Below are 17,941 nucleotides of genomic sequence, written 5' to 3' on the forward strand. Positions count from 1 at the left end.
AGAGATATCCAAAATCCCCTCTGTAAAAACCTTTGACTGTAATATATCACAAAAATTAAACAAGATTAAATTTGAACCTTTTCTTTGTTCTAGAAATGTTTGCATATTTAATTAGAAAACGCGTCTTTTGCATATTCAAACATTACATTTAAAAAAACTTGTAATACAAAAAATGTTTGCAAACAACGTCTTAAAAACATTTTTACATTCAAAATGTTTTATGATATATATTTAAGCAGTAAAACACTAATGAAAAAAAAATGGAAAAGGTGACGTTCAAAAGTATTAAACCAATGAACCTTCAATAAATCCACGACTGTGTAAAAGGCTCGTTTAAAAACACATGGGCGGAGTCTCGCTCCTACATTCCACAGGAAACTCAACGGACGTGTTTATTTGTCATTTCAGGGACCAATGAGGGCGGCCGTTGATCCGCGCATGCGCACAGATCGTCCAATGGAAAGTCGGTTAAAATTTAAAATGCGCTCAGTCAGGCAGGCAGTCAGTCGGTCGGTTAGCTGTTAACGGTAGTTTGAGTAGCGCTGCGGTTTGTCGTTGGATGGAGTAAGTTAAAAATGACAGAAGAATCCGCGGTGAAAGTTTGCGTGAGAGTCAGACCCCTGATTAAAAGGTAAGAAAAGATCAATATTTGCATATTGGAGGTGAATTTGACTTCAAAAACAGTCTAACGTTAGAGGTATTGCTGAGGGATTCACTGCGGATGAGCTAATGACATCATCATAAATCAGTACCAAAGGCTCTTTTTGTTGTATAATTTTTCTGAGGTAGCAGCTAAACCTTTTCTAAAAACTGATTATGAACAATTCATTAATAATATATTTACTTATGTCGGCCAGAGGCCAGACTCAGTGTTAGAAACTAACGATAACCCATGGAAGCTTGTGTCCGCCACTGAATAAAACATTTTAAAAGATAATTGCGACTTTTTAATCTTTCAATTGCGAGTTTGTATCTCGCAATTTTGACTTATTTTAAAATTGTAAGATTATAAAGTCCAATTCTGAGTAAAAAAAAAAAAAAAAGACACAATTGTGAGTTTATATCACGCAATTGTGAGGAAAAAAGTCCCAATTACCCTTTTTTATTTTTTATTTTTTATTGGCGGAAACAAGCTTCAATATTAATCTGACCAACTAGCTGGTAATCATAGGTTCAAATTATACCATACTAACTTATGCTTTATGTATCTGACATAAAGTTATGACCAGTCTTAAAGGAATAGTTCACATCAAAATGAAAATAATGTCATAATTTACTCGTCCTCAAGTTGGTCCAAACCTGTGTGAATGTCTTTCCTCTGCTGAACACAAATACGATATTTTGAAGAATATATATCCAAATAGGCTAGTTGATGTAACGTTACTGACTTCCATAGCATTTAACATTTTTTCTGCTATGGAAGTCAATGGGGTCCATCAACTGTTTGGTTACAAGGTTTTACAACGAGCGACAGTCTGTCAGTCTTCATACGGCTCGTTTATTCCATGTTTAAAGTTGATTTTCAGTGTTTCGACATCAGTGTACTGATAATCCTGATGTTCTCAGGGAGGCGTCTGAGAGTTCAGAGCCGGTGCAGCTTTTCTGGAGAGCTGATAAGCAGGCTATCCATCAGCTTGATGAGGATGGCGCGCCGACCAAAAGCTTCAGCTTCGGTGAGTTGAGCTTCAGTGGATCTTCCCCAGTGTGTGTGTGTGTGTGTGTGTGTGTGTGTGTTCTGACCCCTCGTGTGTTTCAGACCGAGTGTTCAGCGCTCAGGAGACCACCGCTCAGCTCTACCAGGACATCGCCAAGCCCCTGGTCGTGTCTGCAGTCGAAGGCTATAACGGTGAGGCCGGAACATCTGTAGTTCATCACACAGCCAATCAGATTGGCTGATCCCTCTGAGCTTACAGTAGTTCACTTCAGAATTAAAATGTCCCCCACGTCATCCAAGATATTTGAGGAAACCGCTGTTTCAGTGCAGCTTCAAAGTCCCGACACGATCCAGCTGAGGAATAAGAGTCTCATCTAGACAAACCAGCGGACATTTTATAACAAAATAAACACTTTTATAACCACAAATGCTGGTCTTGCACTAGCTGTGACGTGCCACACATTACGTCATCAGGTTGAAAGGTCAAGTGTGACGTAGGCGAAAGTACCATCCAATATTTACAAAGCAAACGTGCAAAGACTAAATCAAACGCCATTTACTAAATAAATAAATAAAAGGTAAAACGACGATATCAGATGATTTTGAAGTTGGAGGAGAAATTGAGATGGAGTTTTTCACCCTATCCTACATTTGAACCGAAACACTCGTGACCTTTCAACCTGATTACATAATGTGTGGCGCATCGCAGCTAGTGCAAGACGTGCATTTATGGTTATAAAGTATATACATTTTTATTTTTGCTTACCCTACTGTAGTCCACTATATGGAGAAACATCCTGGAATGAACTAATCCTTAAAGACATAGTGCAATATCAACTACAGGAAATAGAAATGCATGCGTTATGAACACGTATATTGTGCACTAGAGGAATGTTGTGCACTTGCTCAAAAGTTTTAATGCATCATCTCCTGTTTTCAGGCACGATATTCGCCTATGGACAGACGTCATCCGGAAAGACTTTCTCCATGATGGGAAGCGAGCATAACCCTGGAGTGATTCCTCTCGCCATGGCCGACGTCTTCAAAACTATTAAAAATGTAAGTGTCGGCGAATCTTCCTTTTACCGTTTATCATTTGAAAGCTAATAAAGATATTGTTTGATAAGTGAGATCTCTGATTGTAGTTCTTGAAACCCAAAGGTAGTGCTTTAAAAGTCCAGTTTTACCACGAGTTTTGAGATCTGAGCCGGTTTACAGTGCTCACGCTCCAGGCTTTTCCTCATAAAAGACGGCGTTGTCATTTTGGGGCGAATCGTTGTAGTTGAAGAGTAGTTTATTTTCAGTACGTCTGTCTTGTACATCTGTTAAGGGTTCGTTAACCAAGGCCTTTTCTGGCAGTGAGCATTTAACAGCTTTATTTCTTTGCGTCTTCTTCCAGTTTCCGAAGAAGGAGTTTCTCCTGCGCGTGAGTTACATGGAGATCTACAATGAGACGGTCACAGATCTGCTCTGCGACAGCTGGAAGAGAAGGCCCCTGGAGATCCGGGAAGGGAACTATGTGAGTGTTTGGTTGGACTCGCACAGCAGATGCGAGTGTAGTTTCAGATCTTAAAGGGGTAATTCAACCAAAAATGAAAATTAGCCCATGATTTACTCGCCCTCAGGTCATCCTAGGTGTATATGACAATCTTCTTTCAGACGAACACAGAGTTATATTAAAAAATATCCTGGTTCTTCCAAGCTTTATAATGGCTGTTTCTGTTTTAAAGTCCATAAAAGTGCATCTATCCATCATAAAAGTGCTTCTATACATGAAGTGCATCTATGCATAGCATATCATGGACAGATGCACTTGTATGGACTTCTAAAGCTTGGAAGAACCAGGACATTTTTAATATAACTCCGATACACCTAGGACGGCTTCAGGGTGAGTAAATCATACATTTTTGAGTGAACTATCCCTCTAACCCTCTGACTGTCCACAGAAAAACGTGTACGTGGCTGATCTGACCGAAGAGATGGTGACGTCTCCGGAACAAGCCCTGTCCTGGATCACCAAAGGAGAAAGTAAAGCTGCTCTCATTGAATCACTCACTCGCTCGTTCTTTATTCTGCTGCACTGCGCTGCTTATCTGATCCTCACTTGATTCACACAGAAAACCGGCATTATGGGAAAACTAAAATGAACCAGCGCAGCAGCCGCTCTCACACCATTTTCCGCATGGTAAGAGGCGACGTGACCTGCAGTGTGTTTGGAGTCTGGTTTATTTGGACTCTTTAAGTTCCTCTGGTTTGTGTTCTGTCAGATCCTGGAGAGCCGTGACCGAAGCGATCCGGCGTCGGGGGAGAACGCTGATGGAGCCATCATTGTGTCACATCTGGTGAGTTCAACACAAACACCAGCCTTCTGTGTGACGTCATTCACTGACGGCATTCGGACGAGCAGCATTTATTACGTTTAGTCAGTGTGTTGTTGTTTCCCGTTTCTGTAGAACTTGGTGGATCTTGCCGGCGCTGAACGGGCGAGTCAGACGGGAGCTGAGGGTAATGATTGTGTTTTACTGTTTCTTCTCTTAGTCTACCCGGCAAACTACCCGGTTTCAAGGTCGTAGAGAGTTGTAATGATTCGCAAACGACAGTGACGGTCGGGATGCAAAAACCGATCATTTTGTCTCGTATAGTGTGTCATGGTGGACGACAACTGACGTGACGCTTCACAATGTCCCGGCATAAAGACTAGCATGTTTAATTTTTCTCGGCGCTCCATGACCGGTTCCGTCACGTCTGTGACCAATAGGAGCACAGAAGCTCTTCCCTACACAGCTTTCAAACGATGGAGATTATAAATCTGGCACATTTGGTTATGTACATGTCTCTGTGATTGTCTATTCAAGTTTTCTCTGTAGCGAAGGAGAATATGATTTGCTAGTTAAAGCCGTTTCCAGCTCTCACCGGGTTGCTGAAGCGTCTCTGTCGTGGCAGTCCCTCGAGGAAACCTCATCAGCGCAGGCGTATAGCTGCCAAATCTCCACGAAACTTTTCTTTTTTGGGGGCTTTTCTGACAAGACGGCCAGTACAAAACACGCCGCTTCGGTAGCCATCGCTTGTGTACGCTCTTCTTTCTGGAAGTCAGTCGCTAGTTCGGCCTTGATGACATCACACACGCCGTTAATGAGAGCAAGTGGTGATTGGTTGGGGTGCAAGGTGTAATCTGACGAGTCAAAGAGTCAAAATCGCATAAGGACTATCGTAACAGTCAGAAATATTGTGTGTTTTGAACCTGGCACAAATAGTCATTAAAAAAAAAAAACATTCTGAGTGCTAAAGATTAACACTCACTCACTCACTCACTCACTCACTCACTCACTCACTCACTCACTCACTCACTCACTCACTCACTCACTCACTCGCACGCACACTCTTTACACAGACAGTGAGTGAAATGAGTGCGAGTCAATGGCTGTAAGCATTATCGCAAAAATTATGTTTCACAATGATTTTAAAAAACAACTAAAAACTAAAAAAAAGACACATAATTCTTGTATAATTCCTAAATAAATATCCAAATGTATATTTTCAAAGCATAAAATCTAGTATTTTCACAGCCGGTTAGTGGCATAGAACTGTTCCTGGTCACAAATACAGCCAAAGTTTGAGCCATTTAGGAAAAGCTTAAAATATAACTATTGATTTAATGAATTTGTGTGTTAAAAGCTCTCTCTGGTTTCAGGAGCCCGGCTAAAAGAAGGGTGCAACATAAACCGCAGTTTGTTCATCCTGGGTCAAGTCATTAAGAAGTTATCCGACGAGAGTCAGAAGTGAGTTATTTCGTGACTTTCACCCTGTTTTTGGTGGCAAACCGTAGCAAACAATAATGTCTGGTGTCCATTCTATCCAAAAGGGGCTTCTTAAATTACAGAGACAGTAAGCTGACCCGAATCCTTCAGAACTCTCTGGGTGGAAATGCAAAAACTGTGATTATTTGCACCATCACGCCAGCCACTGTGGACGAGACCGTCAGCACTTTACAGGTACGAGGACCGTACGCTTCTTCACTGCTGTCTGCTGTGATACGGGGAGATGTGCTTAACTCATATGTGCTCTTACTGCGGTTTAAAGTTTGCGAGTGCAGCGAAGCGCATGAAGAACGACCCTCACGTCACGGAGGTCTCTGATGAAGGCGCGCTCTTGAAGAGATACCGCAACGAGATTGTTGATCTTAGACGCCGTCTACAAGAGGTAAGTCAAGTCCCCTTCATTTATACAGTGCTTTAACAATATAGTGTTTCACAGCAGCTTTACAGTGATAACAGGAGATTACAGTAACAGAGATTGTTTAGGCTTTACAGCAGATCTAGAATAAAGTTATTGTCCAGCTAAAGTTAGTTTTGATTGATTCACTTCCGTTGCAAAGATCATTAGTTATTAACTTAGTGGGCCCTATTTTAACAATCTGACCATAGTATTTGAGTATCAAACGCGAAACGCAAGTAACTTTGTGGGCGGATCTCAGCGGGATAAATGACTCTTGCGCCGACGCTAATCTAAAATGTGTTGGTCTGAAGTAGCTTCATTACTCATAGGTGTGGTTTGGGCGTAAGGCCATCCTTAAAAATATTCTTGTTTGCCGTAACCCGACCGACCCTGTCAATTTAGTACCGACCCAATTATTTATTTTTTTTCCCTTTTAGTCCGACCGACTTGCCGGTTGTAAACTTGCGTTAAGACCGACCGACCGAATATTTTTTTTTTTTTTTTTTTTAACTCTTCAAACAACTAATACAAATGCAATAAAATAATATTAGTTATTAAGTATTGTGAATATAAATTGCCTAGACCTACATACAAACATAAGCTACGTTCTTTCTTTTAAATAAAAACCCGTGGCGCGTCATCTATGATTATGTTTACACCATTGGTTAACGCATGTCACACTACGGCCTGCAGGCAGCGAAGTTCGCTTCGTTTCATTCACTGTCAATGGTTCGCGCTTGGTAATGATGGCTGCGGCTTTATCAAATTACTCTAAAGATTATTTCATTTTTATATGTTGTTGAATATGGTTTATTAAAAAATAAACACGTGAGAGCATATATAGGCTATATATAGAACATATATAGGCTATATGTAATGTTATAGTCAGATATGACGACGCTACTGCAGCACGCATCACCGCAGATGAGAAGCTGAGCATCTATTCAAGACAACGTGCAAACTTTCGCAAATCAAAGTGAAAGTAAGTCGCTGACGCTTAACACACAATCATCTTTATTAAATGTAAAGAAACGAAATGATCTTACCAGGGCTGTTTCCGCTTTCTCTTATTGCGGGCTTTGATCCAGAAATTTTAACTGATGATCAATAAAATAATGCATCTCATAACTGTTGCTTTCGGTGACGTGCACTCCATTAAATCGGCATATAGCGGGAATTGAAGATCGGATTTATATCCGCAAAAAAATACATGTAACCAGGTGTAAATGGAATCGTTTTGATAAATCAGACAGCAATCCGATCTGAGAAAACGCATGAAGTGGCCTGGTGTAAACAGCCCCTAGACATCGGTGAAAAACTAAATAGAGATGCATTGTTAATGTAACACATTAACATGTTTTTTTCATATAGGTATTACATTGCATGTTAATGCAATTAACTGTCATTTTGTGAATCCTCAAGTCAATTTAATTTATTTGTTTCCCTCTGAAAATCCACTTTAGTTGATATCTAGTGGCTTCTTTCTTGATTCTGACCCAGTCAGTGACGTCACGATATGCAAATTAGTTTAAATTCATACCTATGTAATCATCATGACAAATTTTTTTTTTTTCATTGAATCTTGAAAAAAAAAAAATAGACCTACCTACCGACCCTTTTTTTCGTTTTTTTTTTTGCTGTTACTGCAAACCAAAATATTTTTAAGGATGGCCTAACGTGAAATAAACCAATCAGAGTGACATCTCACATTCCCTTTAAGAGCAGGCGTGCTTGTTCCATGGCTGATTGCTATTATAACGGCGGGTTTGCCAGGAGCGGTTCACAGCCGAGGAGACCGACGTTCTCGTCAGGGCCGTAAAACACAGAGAAGTGACATTGGGGATGGAGAAACACACACAGATTAGCTTCGGTTAAACAGGCGTATCATAATTTGGGTAAATGTGTAAGCTAGATTTATGCCTATTTTTCCACATCTTCATGGACACAATGATTTCCCTCGTGTGGAATATTTTTCCTTGTAATGTATGATTTGCAAAAATGTCAACTTTTGCGTCTGTGTGTAGATGAGAGAAGCAAAGTGCACACGCTACATTATGGCCAAGCATGCGCCCTTAAAACAGCATCTAAACAACATGCGCAACGCGCCACTGACTTCAGACGAGGTTTCTCCTGGTCAGCGGCGGAATTGTTTTCTGAAACTGCAAAATAGCACCAGGGAACGTTTGCGCCGGAACACGCCGCCTCTTTTCACTGAACCGCCCCCGGGAGCGCAAGTTCATTCCCTAATTTACCGCCGTGCGTCTGTGGAGGGAAAAGTCCGCTGTGCGTCGGGTGCAAAATAGGAATGAGACATGCGTCGTGTACAAAGTCAGTTGCGCTGGGTGAAAGATAGGGCCCCTGGGCCGCTAACACGGCACTGTTCTAACAGAAAACAGAATTTTTTTTCTTTACTGTGTTCTGGCCGTTCATCTGCACAACAACAGAGTTTGGAGCTCGAGAACGCAAACTTTAAAACTGGATCCAAGGTGCAAAAAAATTGTATCTCCGTGTAAACTTCAAAAACATGAATCTGTGGAAACGGCGTGCACATGCATATTATGTGAGCATGTACATCACAGGTTTGACAGTCGTCCGGTAATAACACGATCTCTTTCCCATCTCCTCTCACAGGTGTCCTCTGTCACTCAAACGACTGAAACCGAGCGGGAGTCGCTGTGTCAGCTTCTGCAGGAGAAAGACCAGCTCCAGAGAGATCAGCAGGACCGGATCAAGAACTTGACCAAGCTGCTAGTTACTGCCTCAAACGTCGCCCTGATCCCGAAGGTAACCCATTTCACCAGTCGTAACGAGGGTTGGGTATCGTTTGAATTAACAATTCCTGTTTCGATTCTGATTCCAATAAGGCAAAAAACTAACTTGGATATCATTCACATTTAGTCTTATTGCAAAACAATTAATTGGCGCTTAATATCATGAACAAAAATCAACAGGCTAAAGAACACTTCAGCAAGGAACGTTTGCATGGTTTAAAAATACCATAGAAAACCAATATATAGCCAACACTGCACTTTTTAAATAAAATATACATAAAAAATATAGTTACAAAAGTTATTCAGTCAAGAACCAGTGAATTTTCTGTCTTCTGTTGTTTGAGTGTTATTATAGAGACGGCTGCAGGAATATTAGTGCTGTCACTTTAAGAGTTGCTCAATATAGTTACTCACGCCTGCACTGAAAACAGCGAGTCGTCTCACGCTTGAAATCATATTGAAATGCTCACAGAGGAATCGAAATTTTATAACAAGTATCCGATTCCTGACCTCAAGAATTTTTTTTAATTCCCAGCCCTAATCGTAACTCCTCAGTGTTGGTGAAGGCCGTGGATCTGATTGTTGCATTTAAACGCACAGGTTCCCAAGCGGAGAGTGACGTGGGCTGGGAAGCTGCTGAGATCTGCGCATCTGCTGGAGGAAGATCTCGGCTCCACTGACATGAGCTTCGCTGAGCCGTACATCAAGAAGAGAAGAGCCGACTGCTCTCTGCCTGAAGAGGGAGAGGGTACGAGTCTCAACACTTGAGAAAGTTACTTGCATTTGAAGATTATTCTGCAGTCGCTGTGAAGCACGTAAATGTCATGTTCAGAATGAAGGCTTGGCCCGAAAAACCTTCATATGGCCAGTGCCAGACCATACCATTGTTCTTCAGACACCACTCCAAATTATTTAAAAGAATGTTCTTAATCATCATAAATGTTTGATTCTTTTAGTCTGTCTTGTATAAAACTACTTTTCGGGCATTTTTGACCGTTTTCCTCCGTCTGAGTAATTCAAAACTTTATCCTTTAAATATACAAGTTGAACAATAGTCAAGTCAAGTCAAGTCATCTTCATTTATATAGCGCTTTTAACAATGTAGATTGTCTCAAAGCAGCTTCACAGAGATAAATGTATAATATAACGTAAGATTGTTTTGGCTTTATAGCGGTTCTTTAATAAAGTTATTTTCCAGCTAAAGTTAGTTTTGATTGATTCGCTTCCGTCGCAACGATCATTTGTTTTTAAATTAGGGCCGCCAAGACGACACCATTCTCTCTACACAGACTTTAAACGCGAACCTGTGATAAACGCTGATGGCGTTCAGATGCGCATTAAGAACGGGTTCTATAGTTATGTGCGTTTGAATATATGTGTGCAGGTTTGGAATTCCCTACAAACCAAACCTAAACAAATTACTGGTGTTTCCTTATAGTTTTGATTCAGAATTTTATTTTATTTTATCAATTCGGGGTAGATACGCAAATTGAGTTTTCCCGACGACGCGTTATCTGTAGAGTGGGAAAGGGATCCTCCATAGGGAGAGACTAGTTGGCCCTTCAGCACTGCATTGACATCGGGTCCAGGCGAAGGTCCTTCATCAGATCTGGAAACGGCCTGGATCCGGCAGGCTGCGGGAAAACCTTGGGATAAACAAAGACACTAAAATTAGCGTAGATGCCATTCTTCTCATGATGTAACAAGTACATCAGGATTTATGGGAAGTGTTCCCGGTTCCAGCTGACCTAATCTATGCAGCCTAATATTGAATTATAGAAGTCTATAATGTATTATGTGAACGCTATGTCAAAGAGATGTGTCTTTAATCTAGATTTGAACTGACAGAGTGTGTCTGCTTCCCGGACAATGGTAGGAAGGCTGTTCCAAAGTTTTGGTGCTAAATAGGAAAAGGATCTACCGCCAGCAGTTGATTTAGATATTCTAGGTATTATCAACTGGCCGGAATTTTGAGATCGCAATAGACGTGAAGGACTATAATGCGTTAAGAGCTCGCTCAAGTACCGCGGAGCTAAACCATTTAGTGCTTTGTAAGTAATCAGCAATATTTTAAAATTGATGCGATGTTTAATAGGGAGCCAGTGCAGTTTTGACAGAACCGGGCTAATATGGTCATACTTCCTGGTTCTGGTAAGAACTCGAGCTGCTGCGTTTTGGACCAGCTGTAGTTTGTTTATTAAGCGTGCAGGGCAACCACCCAGTAGAGCATTACAATAATCTAGCCTTGAGCTCATGAACGCATGGACTAATTGTTCCGCATTTGTCAATGAGAGCATATGACGTAATTTAGATATATTTTTAAGATGGAAAAATGCGGTTTTACAGATACTAGACACGTGACTTTCAAATGAAAGATTGGTATCAAAGAGCACACCCAGGTTCCTAACCGACGACGAAGACTTAACAGAGCAGCCATCAAGTGTTAGACAGTATTCTAGGTTATTACGTGAGGAAGTTTTTTGTCCAATAATTAGAATCTCTGTTTTTTCAGAATTTAGAAGTAGGAAATTACGAGTCATCCAGTTTTTTATATCAGCTATGCATTCTGTTAATTTAGTGAATTGGTAAGTTTCGTTAGGTTTTGAAGAAATATAGAGCTGAGTATCGTCGGCATAACAGTGGAAGCTAATTCCATGTTTCCTAATAATATCTCCTAATGGCAGCATGTACAGAGTGAACAGCAGCGGTCCTAGTACTGAGCCCTGTGGTACGCCATACTGAACTTGTGATCGATGAGACATCTCTTCATTTACTGCTACAAACTGATAACGGTCAGATAAGTATGATTTAAACCATGCTAGTGCAATTCCACTAATGCCAACATAGTTTTCTAGTCTATTTAAAAGAATGTCGTGGTCAATGGTGTCAAACGCAGCACTAAGATCGAGTAACACTAATAGAGAGACACAACCACGATCGGATGATAGGAGCAAATCATTTGTTACTCTAACGAGAGCAGTCTCAGTACTATGGTATGGTCTAAATCCGGACTGAAAATCCTCGCAGATATCATTTCTTTCTAGAAAGGAACATAGTTGTGAAGATACTGCCTTTTCTAGTATCTTTGACAGAAAGGGTAGATTCGAGATCGGCCTGTAATTGACTAATTCTGAAGGATCAAGTTGCATTTTTTTAACAAGCGGTTTAATCATAGCCAGCTTAAAGTTTTTTGGTACGTATCCTAGAGACAAAGAGGAAATAATGATATTAAGAAGAGGATCTATGACCTCTGGAAGCATCTCTTTCAGTAGCTTAGTCGGTATAGGGTCTAACATACATGTTGTAGATTTAGATGATTTAACGAGTTTAGTAAATTCTTCCTCTCCTATAGCAATGAATGAATCAAATTTTTCCTCAGGGAGACTACAATGCACTGCCTGATGCGATACTGTAGTAGACGGTTGCATAGTTATAATTTTATCCCTGATATTATCAATCTTATAAGTGAAGAAGTTCATAAAGTCATTACTGCTGTGCTGCTTGGAACCTTCTGTGTTTGAAGCTTTATTTTTCGTTAGTTTAGCCACTGTTTCAAATAAATACCTAGGATTATGTTTATTTTCTTCTAATAGGTTTGAAAAATAAGCAGATCTAGCAGCTTTTAAAGCCTCTCTGTAAGCAATCGAGCTCTCTTTCCATGAAATGCGAAATACCTCTAATTTTGTTTTCTTCCAGTTGCGCTCCATTTTTCTGGCTGCTCTCTTAAGGGCCCGAGTGTGCTCGCTGTACCACGGCGTTGGACTATTTTCTTTAATCTTCTTTAAGCGCAAAGGAGCAACTGTGTCTAAAGTGCTGGAAAAGAGAGAGTTAAAAGTTTCTGTTGCAATATCAAGTTTTTCTAAGCTATCCGGGATGCTAAAATGATGAAACTGATCAGGAAGATTATTAATAAAGCAATCTTTAGTAGCAGAAGTGATAGGTCTAACATATTTGTAACACGGAGTCGGCTTTGCAGCCTTGGCTAAATGTAATTTACACGAGACTAGATAATGATCTGAGATGTCATCGCTCTGCTGCAGAATTTCAACGGCATCAACATCTATTCCATGTGATAATATTAGATCTAGAGTATGATTACGACGATGAGTAGGTCCTGACACGTGTTGTCTAACTCCAATTGAGTTTACAATGTCTTTAAATGCCAATCCCAATGCATCTTTTTCATTATCGATGTGTATATTAAAATCACCAACAATTAGTACTTTATCTGCAGTCAATATTAATTCTGATAGAAAGTCCGCAAATTCTTTGATAAAGTCTGTATGGTGCCCTGGTGGCCTGTATACAGTAGCCAGCACAAATCTCAAACGTGATTTATCATTTTTACTATCTATTTTTACATTAAGCACTAACACTTCAAAAGAATTATATTCGAAACTTGATTTCTTAGTGGTTTTGAAAATATTACTATAAATTACAGCAACACCACCCCCTTTGCGTTTCAGACGGGGTTCATGTTTATAACAGTAATCTTGCGGGGTGGACTCATTTAAAGTAATGTAATCGTTTGGTTTTAGCCAGGTTTCTGTCAAACACAGCACATCTAGGTTATTATCTGAAATCATATCATTAACAATGAGTGCTTTTGAAGTAAGCGATCGAATATTCAGCAACCCAAGCTTTAGCATTTGCTCATCTGTATTATAGCTGTTTTTTATTTGTTGAACATCAATTAAATTTTTAACCTTAGATAGGTTTAAACATTTTTTGGATTTCCAAAATCGGGGAACAGACACAGTCTCTATATGATGATAGCTAGGTGAAAGAGGCTCTATGTGATGGGATTTATCTGACCTGGGTGACGCGAGGCCGCTAGCAGACGGTTGGTTTAGCCAGTCTGTCTGCTTCCTGACCTGGTGCCCAATTTGTCATGTTTGAGCTCTAAGACTATGAGCCATATTACTAGATAGAAGAGCAGCACCATCCCAGGAGGGATGAATACCATCTCTTTTCAACAGGTCAGGTTTGCCCCAAAAACTTTTCCAATTGTCTATGAATTCTATATTATTACACGGACACCACTCAGACAGCCAGCGATTCAGTGAACACAATCTACTAACTATCTCATCACTCCTGCGAACAGGAAGGGGGGCAGAGCAATAAATGACAATAAATGACTTCTTAAAGTTAGGATAACCTTCAACTTCTTAAATCCCTCTTGTCTTAAAAGAAGATTATTCATTTTTGTTTGCCTTATCAAGTTAATTGTTATAATTAAGCATATGACGGCAACGCAAACCAACTGGTCCATCTTAAGACAGGCTCATTTAACACAATTATCTTTAACTCGAATTAAAAACGCCACACTGATTTCCAGTCAAGCCAATAGATTTGAACATTGTGTGAAGATTTTTGTGTGTCCATCACTAGATAAAGGTTCATGAGGCGTTTGCTCAGTTGTGGTGTTTTGTGTCCAGATATGGATGAGTTCGACAGCCGCTTTGACTTCACTGCCTTGGATGAACCCAACATAGACATGGAGACGAGCAGCATCACGGCCCGCAGCTCCTCGGATGGGTGAGGACGCATCATCATCATCAACACTGCTTTTACTCTCTAATGGGGCGTTTAAATCGGCTTGAGTTGTTAGCCTAGTTTTGTTTACTGCTAAAAGTTTTCATAATCGCGATAAGCCAACTCTATTTAAGTGCGATTTCATGTAAATTGCGACTAATCGGTCATCTCTAGCAGCAGTGCTCACATGCTCTTCTGTTTCTATCATGTCTCCTCTGTGTTCAGGAGTCATTTCCTCGACTCTCCCCAGGCGAACGAGCTGGCGCTGAAGGTGGCGTCTCTGGAGCGTCAGCTGGACGCCGAGACTCAGAGCAAACGCAGAGCAGAGGAGATGAGCGCTGAGCTCCAGCTGAAGGTGTCTGAGCTGAAGAACAAGCTGGAGGCTCGATCCACGCCGTCAGGACAGGACCAGGCCCTCTCTGAGCTCGAGGCTCAGTCCACGCCATCAGGACAGGACCAGGCCCTCTCTGAGCTCGAGGCTCGGTCCACGCTATCAGGACAGGACCAGGCCCTCTCTGAGCCCGAGACTCGACCCATGCCGTCAGAACAGGACCAGGCCCTCTCTGAGCCCGAGACTCGACCCATGCCATCAGGACAGGACCAGGCCCTCTCTGAGATCCAGACTCAAACCACGCCGTCAGAACAGGACCAGGCCCTCTCTGAGCTCCAGGACCAGGCCCTCTCTGAGCCCGAGACTCGATCCACGCCATCAGAACAGGACCAGGCCCTCTCTGAGCCCGAGACTCAGGCCCTCTCTGAGCTGGAGGAGCTGCAGCGTCGTCTGGAGACGCAGGTTCAGGAGAGCCGGAGAGCCGAGGAGAAGAGCGTCGCACTGGAGCTGAAGCTGGCAGAGCTGGAGAAGTCTTCAGAAGCCCTCCTGCGCTCGCAGAACACCTGTGAACAGGTACAACCCGAGCTCTAGTCCCCACAATGCACTTCTGTTTTGTGCATATTAGGATGTGACAGAGAGGATATTTTTTGTGACGGTGAGGTTTTAAATCACTAAATTGAAGGCAAAAGTAAAATGCGCTCGTAATGGTGCGGTCCTGAGCGAGTGTTTCCATAGGAATGAGCTGGAAACGTTTGCTCTGCTCGCTCCACGCCCGTGCGCGTTTTAGTTTCACTTTCAAACTAGCGCCAATTCGGGGGCGGATTGCTTGAATGGCGAGTTCATTAGCCTATTATTCTTCATGAAAAAAACAACAACAAAACAGTACAATGACAAATTCGCTTTGCTTTGATACCATATATTCCGCCATCATCTCGTCAGTCAGCTCCTCACCCTCGTGATGAATGAGGTCTGACTCCTGCTGATCTGTGCTGCGACTCTCGTTCAGCTCACGGGTTATTAAACAGTTTTTTTAATTGTAGTGTCTGTTCTCTAACTGAACTAAATAATTGTATTAAAATGAAATCGACAGTGGGTGGCGGTGCCGCGGTGGGCAAGTGATGTAACCAGTGTTGCTTCTGAACACTGTCAACACCGACTATCATAGCAAGTCTAATGCGTATCCCCTTCTGCAGTGATGTTTTCTCTTTATCATTGATTAAAATGTGTTGTGTGTGTGTGTGTGTGTGTGTGTTCAGCTGAAGAGAGATCTGGAAGAGGCCATTGAGCTCTGTGAGATGGCTGGGTTTGAGAAAGTGAGTAAACATCATGCAATTCTTTTTTGTTGTCTTGTTGAATGTTCTTTTTCCTTTGGAAATGCATCATGGGTTGGGCTGGGCTGGGGATCGTTTGAATTTGAACAATTCCGATTCTTATCGATTCCCTAATTTCAATTCCGATAAGGTAACAAAACAAAACTTGGATTTCATTCACATTTATTGCCACAAGTCTTATTGCCAAACATTGAATTGTAGATGAATATCATGAACAAAAATCATCAGGCTAAAGAACACTTACACAAGGAATAGCCTAGCTAATGGGCCTATAAATGTAAAGCATTATGAAAGACAAGTAAACACTCAGTCATTTAAAATATTATATTCATATTCATATACTGATTGGCTTCATCACTGTCTCCTCTCCACCAGTAAGCTGGTGTGTGGTGGGCGTTCTGGCGCAATATGGCTGCCGTCGCATCATCCAAGTGGATGCTGCACATCGGTGGTGGTTGAGGAGATTCCCCCATCTATGTAAAGCGCTTTGAGGTCTCAGAAAAAGCGCTATATAAATGTAACGAATTATTAATTATTATTATTATTATTAAAGAACAAAAAACTAGCAATCGCTGCGGGGAGATACGACTGAGCAAAGATACGATTGTATTTATTCGGGTACAGAAACCAATCAAAGGTAAAATAACAGCACTTTATGAAAATATTACAAATATAAAGTTATTCAGTCTAGAACGAGTGAATTTACTCTGTCTTCTGTTGTTTGATCAGTGTTATCGAGACGACCTCAGGAATATTAGGCTGCTGTCGCTTTAAGAGCTGCTCAGTATACTGTAGTCACACACGCCTGCACTGAAAACACGTCTCACTTCTGAACTGTTTAAAGTCATATTGAAATTGATTCCTGACCAAGTATTCGATTCCCATTCCCATGTGACAGGGTTCTGATGCCATGTTTGAACCCTGCTAATAAATAAACATCTTTTTATTTATTTTGTAAAGGATGCTGTTATAGCTGAGCGAGACCTGGTCAAACACACGCTCGATCAGCTGACCGAAGACCTGGAGAGTGTGAAGGCAGAGAAGGACTCGCTTCAGAAAGACAAAGACGCCCTGCAGAAGGACATCGAGGAGAGGAGAGATGCAGACGAGTTCGAGAAGCTAGAGGAGGAGAGCAAGAGAGAGTACGAGGTGATCAGAGAGAGCGTCACGTCAAAGCTTTATCACACCGTCACAATACAAAAATGCATCTATGTATCGTGGACAGTGACCATATATATTGTGTATAGTTCACATAAAATAGAGTTTTAGTGTCAGTACTACATTATATATTGTAATTGAATGTATAATAAATGTAATGAGGGAATATTTGTGTGTCCTGATAATATAATACAGTAATATTGTATCGTGATGTGTATCGAGTCGTGACACGAGGGTCTCGTTACACCCCAGCGTACAGCAGTCATGATCTCGTTGACATGTTCTCTGTCTCCACACAGAGAGAACTAGAGTCTGAGAACTCCAGACTGAAGCAGGATCTAAAGCGATCTGAGGAAATGATCCAGCAGCTCAAGGTCTGATCACATTCACTTTCTCTTTCATTTGCTTTCGAAGACCAAATGTGTGTGAATGTCCATATGAACTCTGTTCTCCATAGGCTGATCTGGCGATGATGTCATCTGAGCTTCAGAAGAAGACCGACCTGAGCACCGAGCTTCAGAGATTTGTACGTCACGAGTCGCTGAACTATTAGCTAGTGGTCGTCTGATGAGGGTTTTCAAGGGGAACTTTGATTGATTGTTTATACAGTATTTATTAACACAATATTCTGCACAATTCTTCCACACTGTACGTTGACGAGTGTCGGCTAGGGCTGTGTGATTAATCAAAATAAGACCTAAATGTTGCTTATTGTAATTATCTAATCACAAAGACTGCCATTTAATTAAGTAAATAATTACGGTGTTCATTAACACGTGAGCGGCTAATGAGTTTTGAAACTTTCTAATTGTCAATTAAAAAATTATGGTTTCACTTAAATACATTTTTGTACAGCAATATATTTTAATTTGGTGATAATTTATTATTTTATAGCCTTATTGATATATATAATCATAAAAAATAGGCCAGATTGTGCAGCCCTACA

The 17,941-nt window shown here is 41.1% G+C and overlaps 1 protein-coding gene across 2 annotated transcripts in view; it reads left to right on the forward strand.

Moving 5' to 3' along the window:
• The first annotated feature begins 494 nt into the window (after positions 1-494).
• cenpe (centromere protein E) overlaps positions 495-17,941 on the forward strand; it is a 43,552-nt gene continuing 26,105 nt past the window's right edge. For both annotated transcript variants that reach the window (XM_084399343.1, XM_084399344.1), the window contains exons 1-20: positions 495-631; positions 1,567-1,673; positions 1,757-1,846; positions 2,595-2,713; positions 3,054-3,173; positions 3,601-3,682; positions 3,772-3,839; positions 3,922-3,996; positions 4,108-4,159; positions 5,346-5,433; positions 5,517-5,646; positions 5,735-5,854; positions 8,501-8,653; positions 9,241-9,388; positions 14,079-14,178; positions 14,401-15,079; positions 15,763-15,819; positions 16,798-16,986; positions 17,295-17,369; positions 17,453-17,521. In XM_084399343.1, coding sequence (XP_084255469.1) covers positions 576-631; positions 1,567-1,673; positions 1,757-1,846; positions 2,595-2,713; positions 3,054-3,173; positions 3,601-3,682; positions 3,772-3,839; positions 3,922-3,996; positions 4,108-4,159; positions 5,346-5,433; positions 5,517-5,646; positions 5,735-5,854; positions 8,501-8,653; positions 9,241-9,388; positions 14,079-14,178; positions 14,401-15,079; positions 15,763-15,819; positions 16,798-16,986; positions 17,295-17,369; positions 17,453-17,521 — 2,577 coding nt within the window. In that variant the 5' untranslated portion in view covers positions 495-575. The remainder of the gene's footprint in view (positions 632-1,566; positions 1,674-1,756; positions 1,847-2,594; positions 2,714-3,053; positions 3,174-3,600; positions 3,683-3,771; positions 3,840-3,921; positions 3,997-4,107; positions 4,160-5,345; positions 5,434-5,516; positions 5,647-5,734; positions 5,855-8,500; positions 8,654-9,240; positions 9,389-14,078; positions 14,179-14,400; positions 15,080-15,762; positions 15,820-16,797; positions 16,987-17,294; positions 17,370-17,452; positions 17,522-17,941) is intronic.

The sequence above is a fragment of the Rutilus rutilus genome, assembly GCF_951802725.1.
Source record: "Rutilus rutilus genome assembly, chromosome: 2".
Lineage (NCBI taxonomy): Eukaryota > Metazoa > Chordata > Actinopteri > Cypriniformes > Leuciscidae > Rutilus > Rutilus rutilus.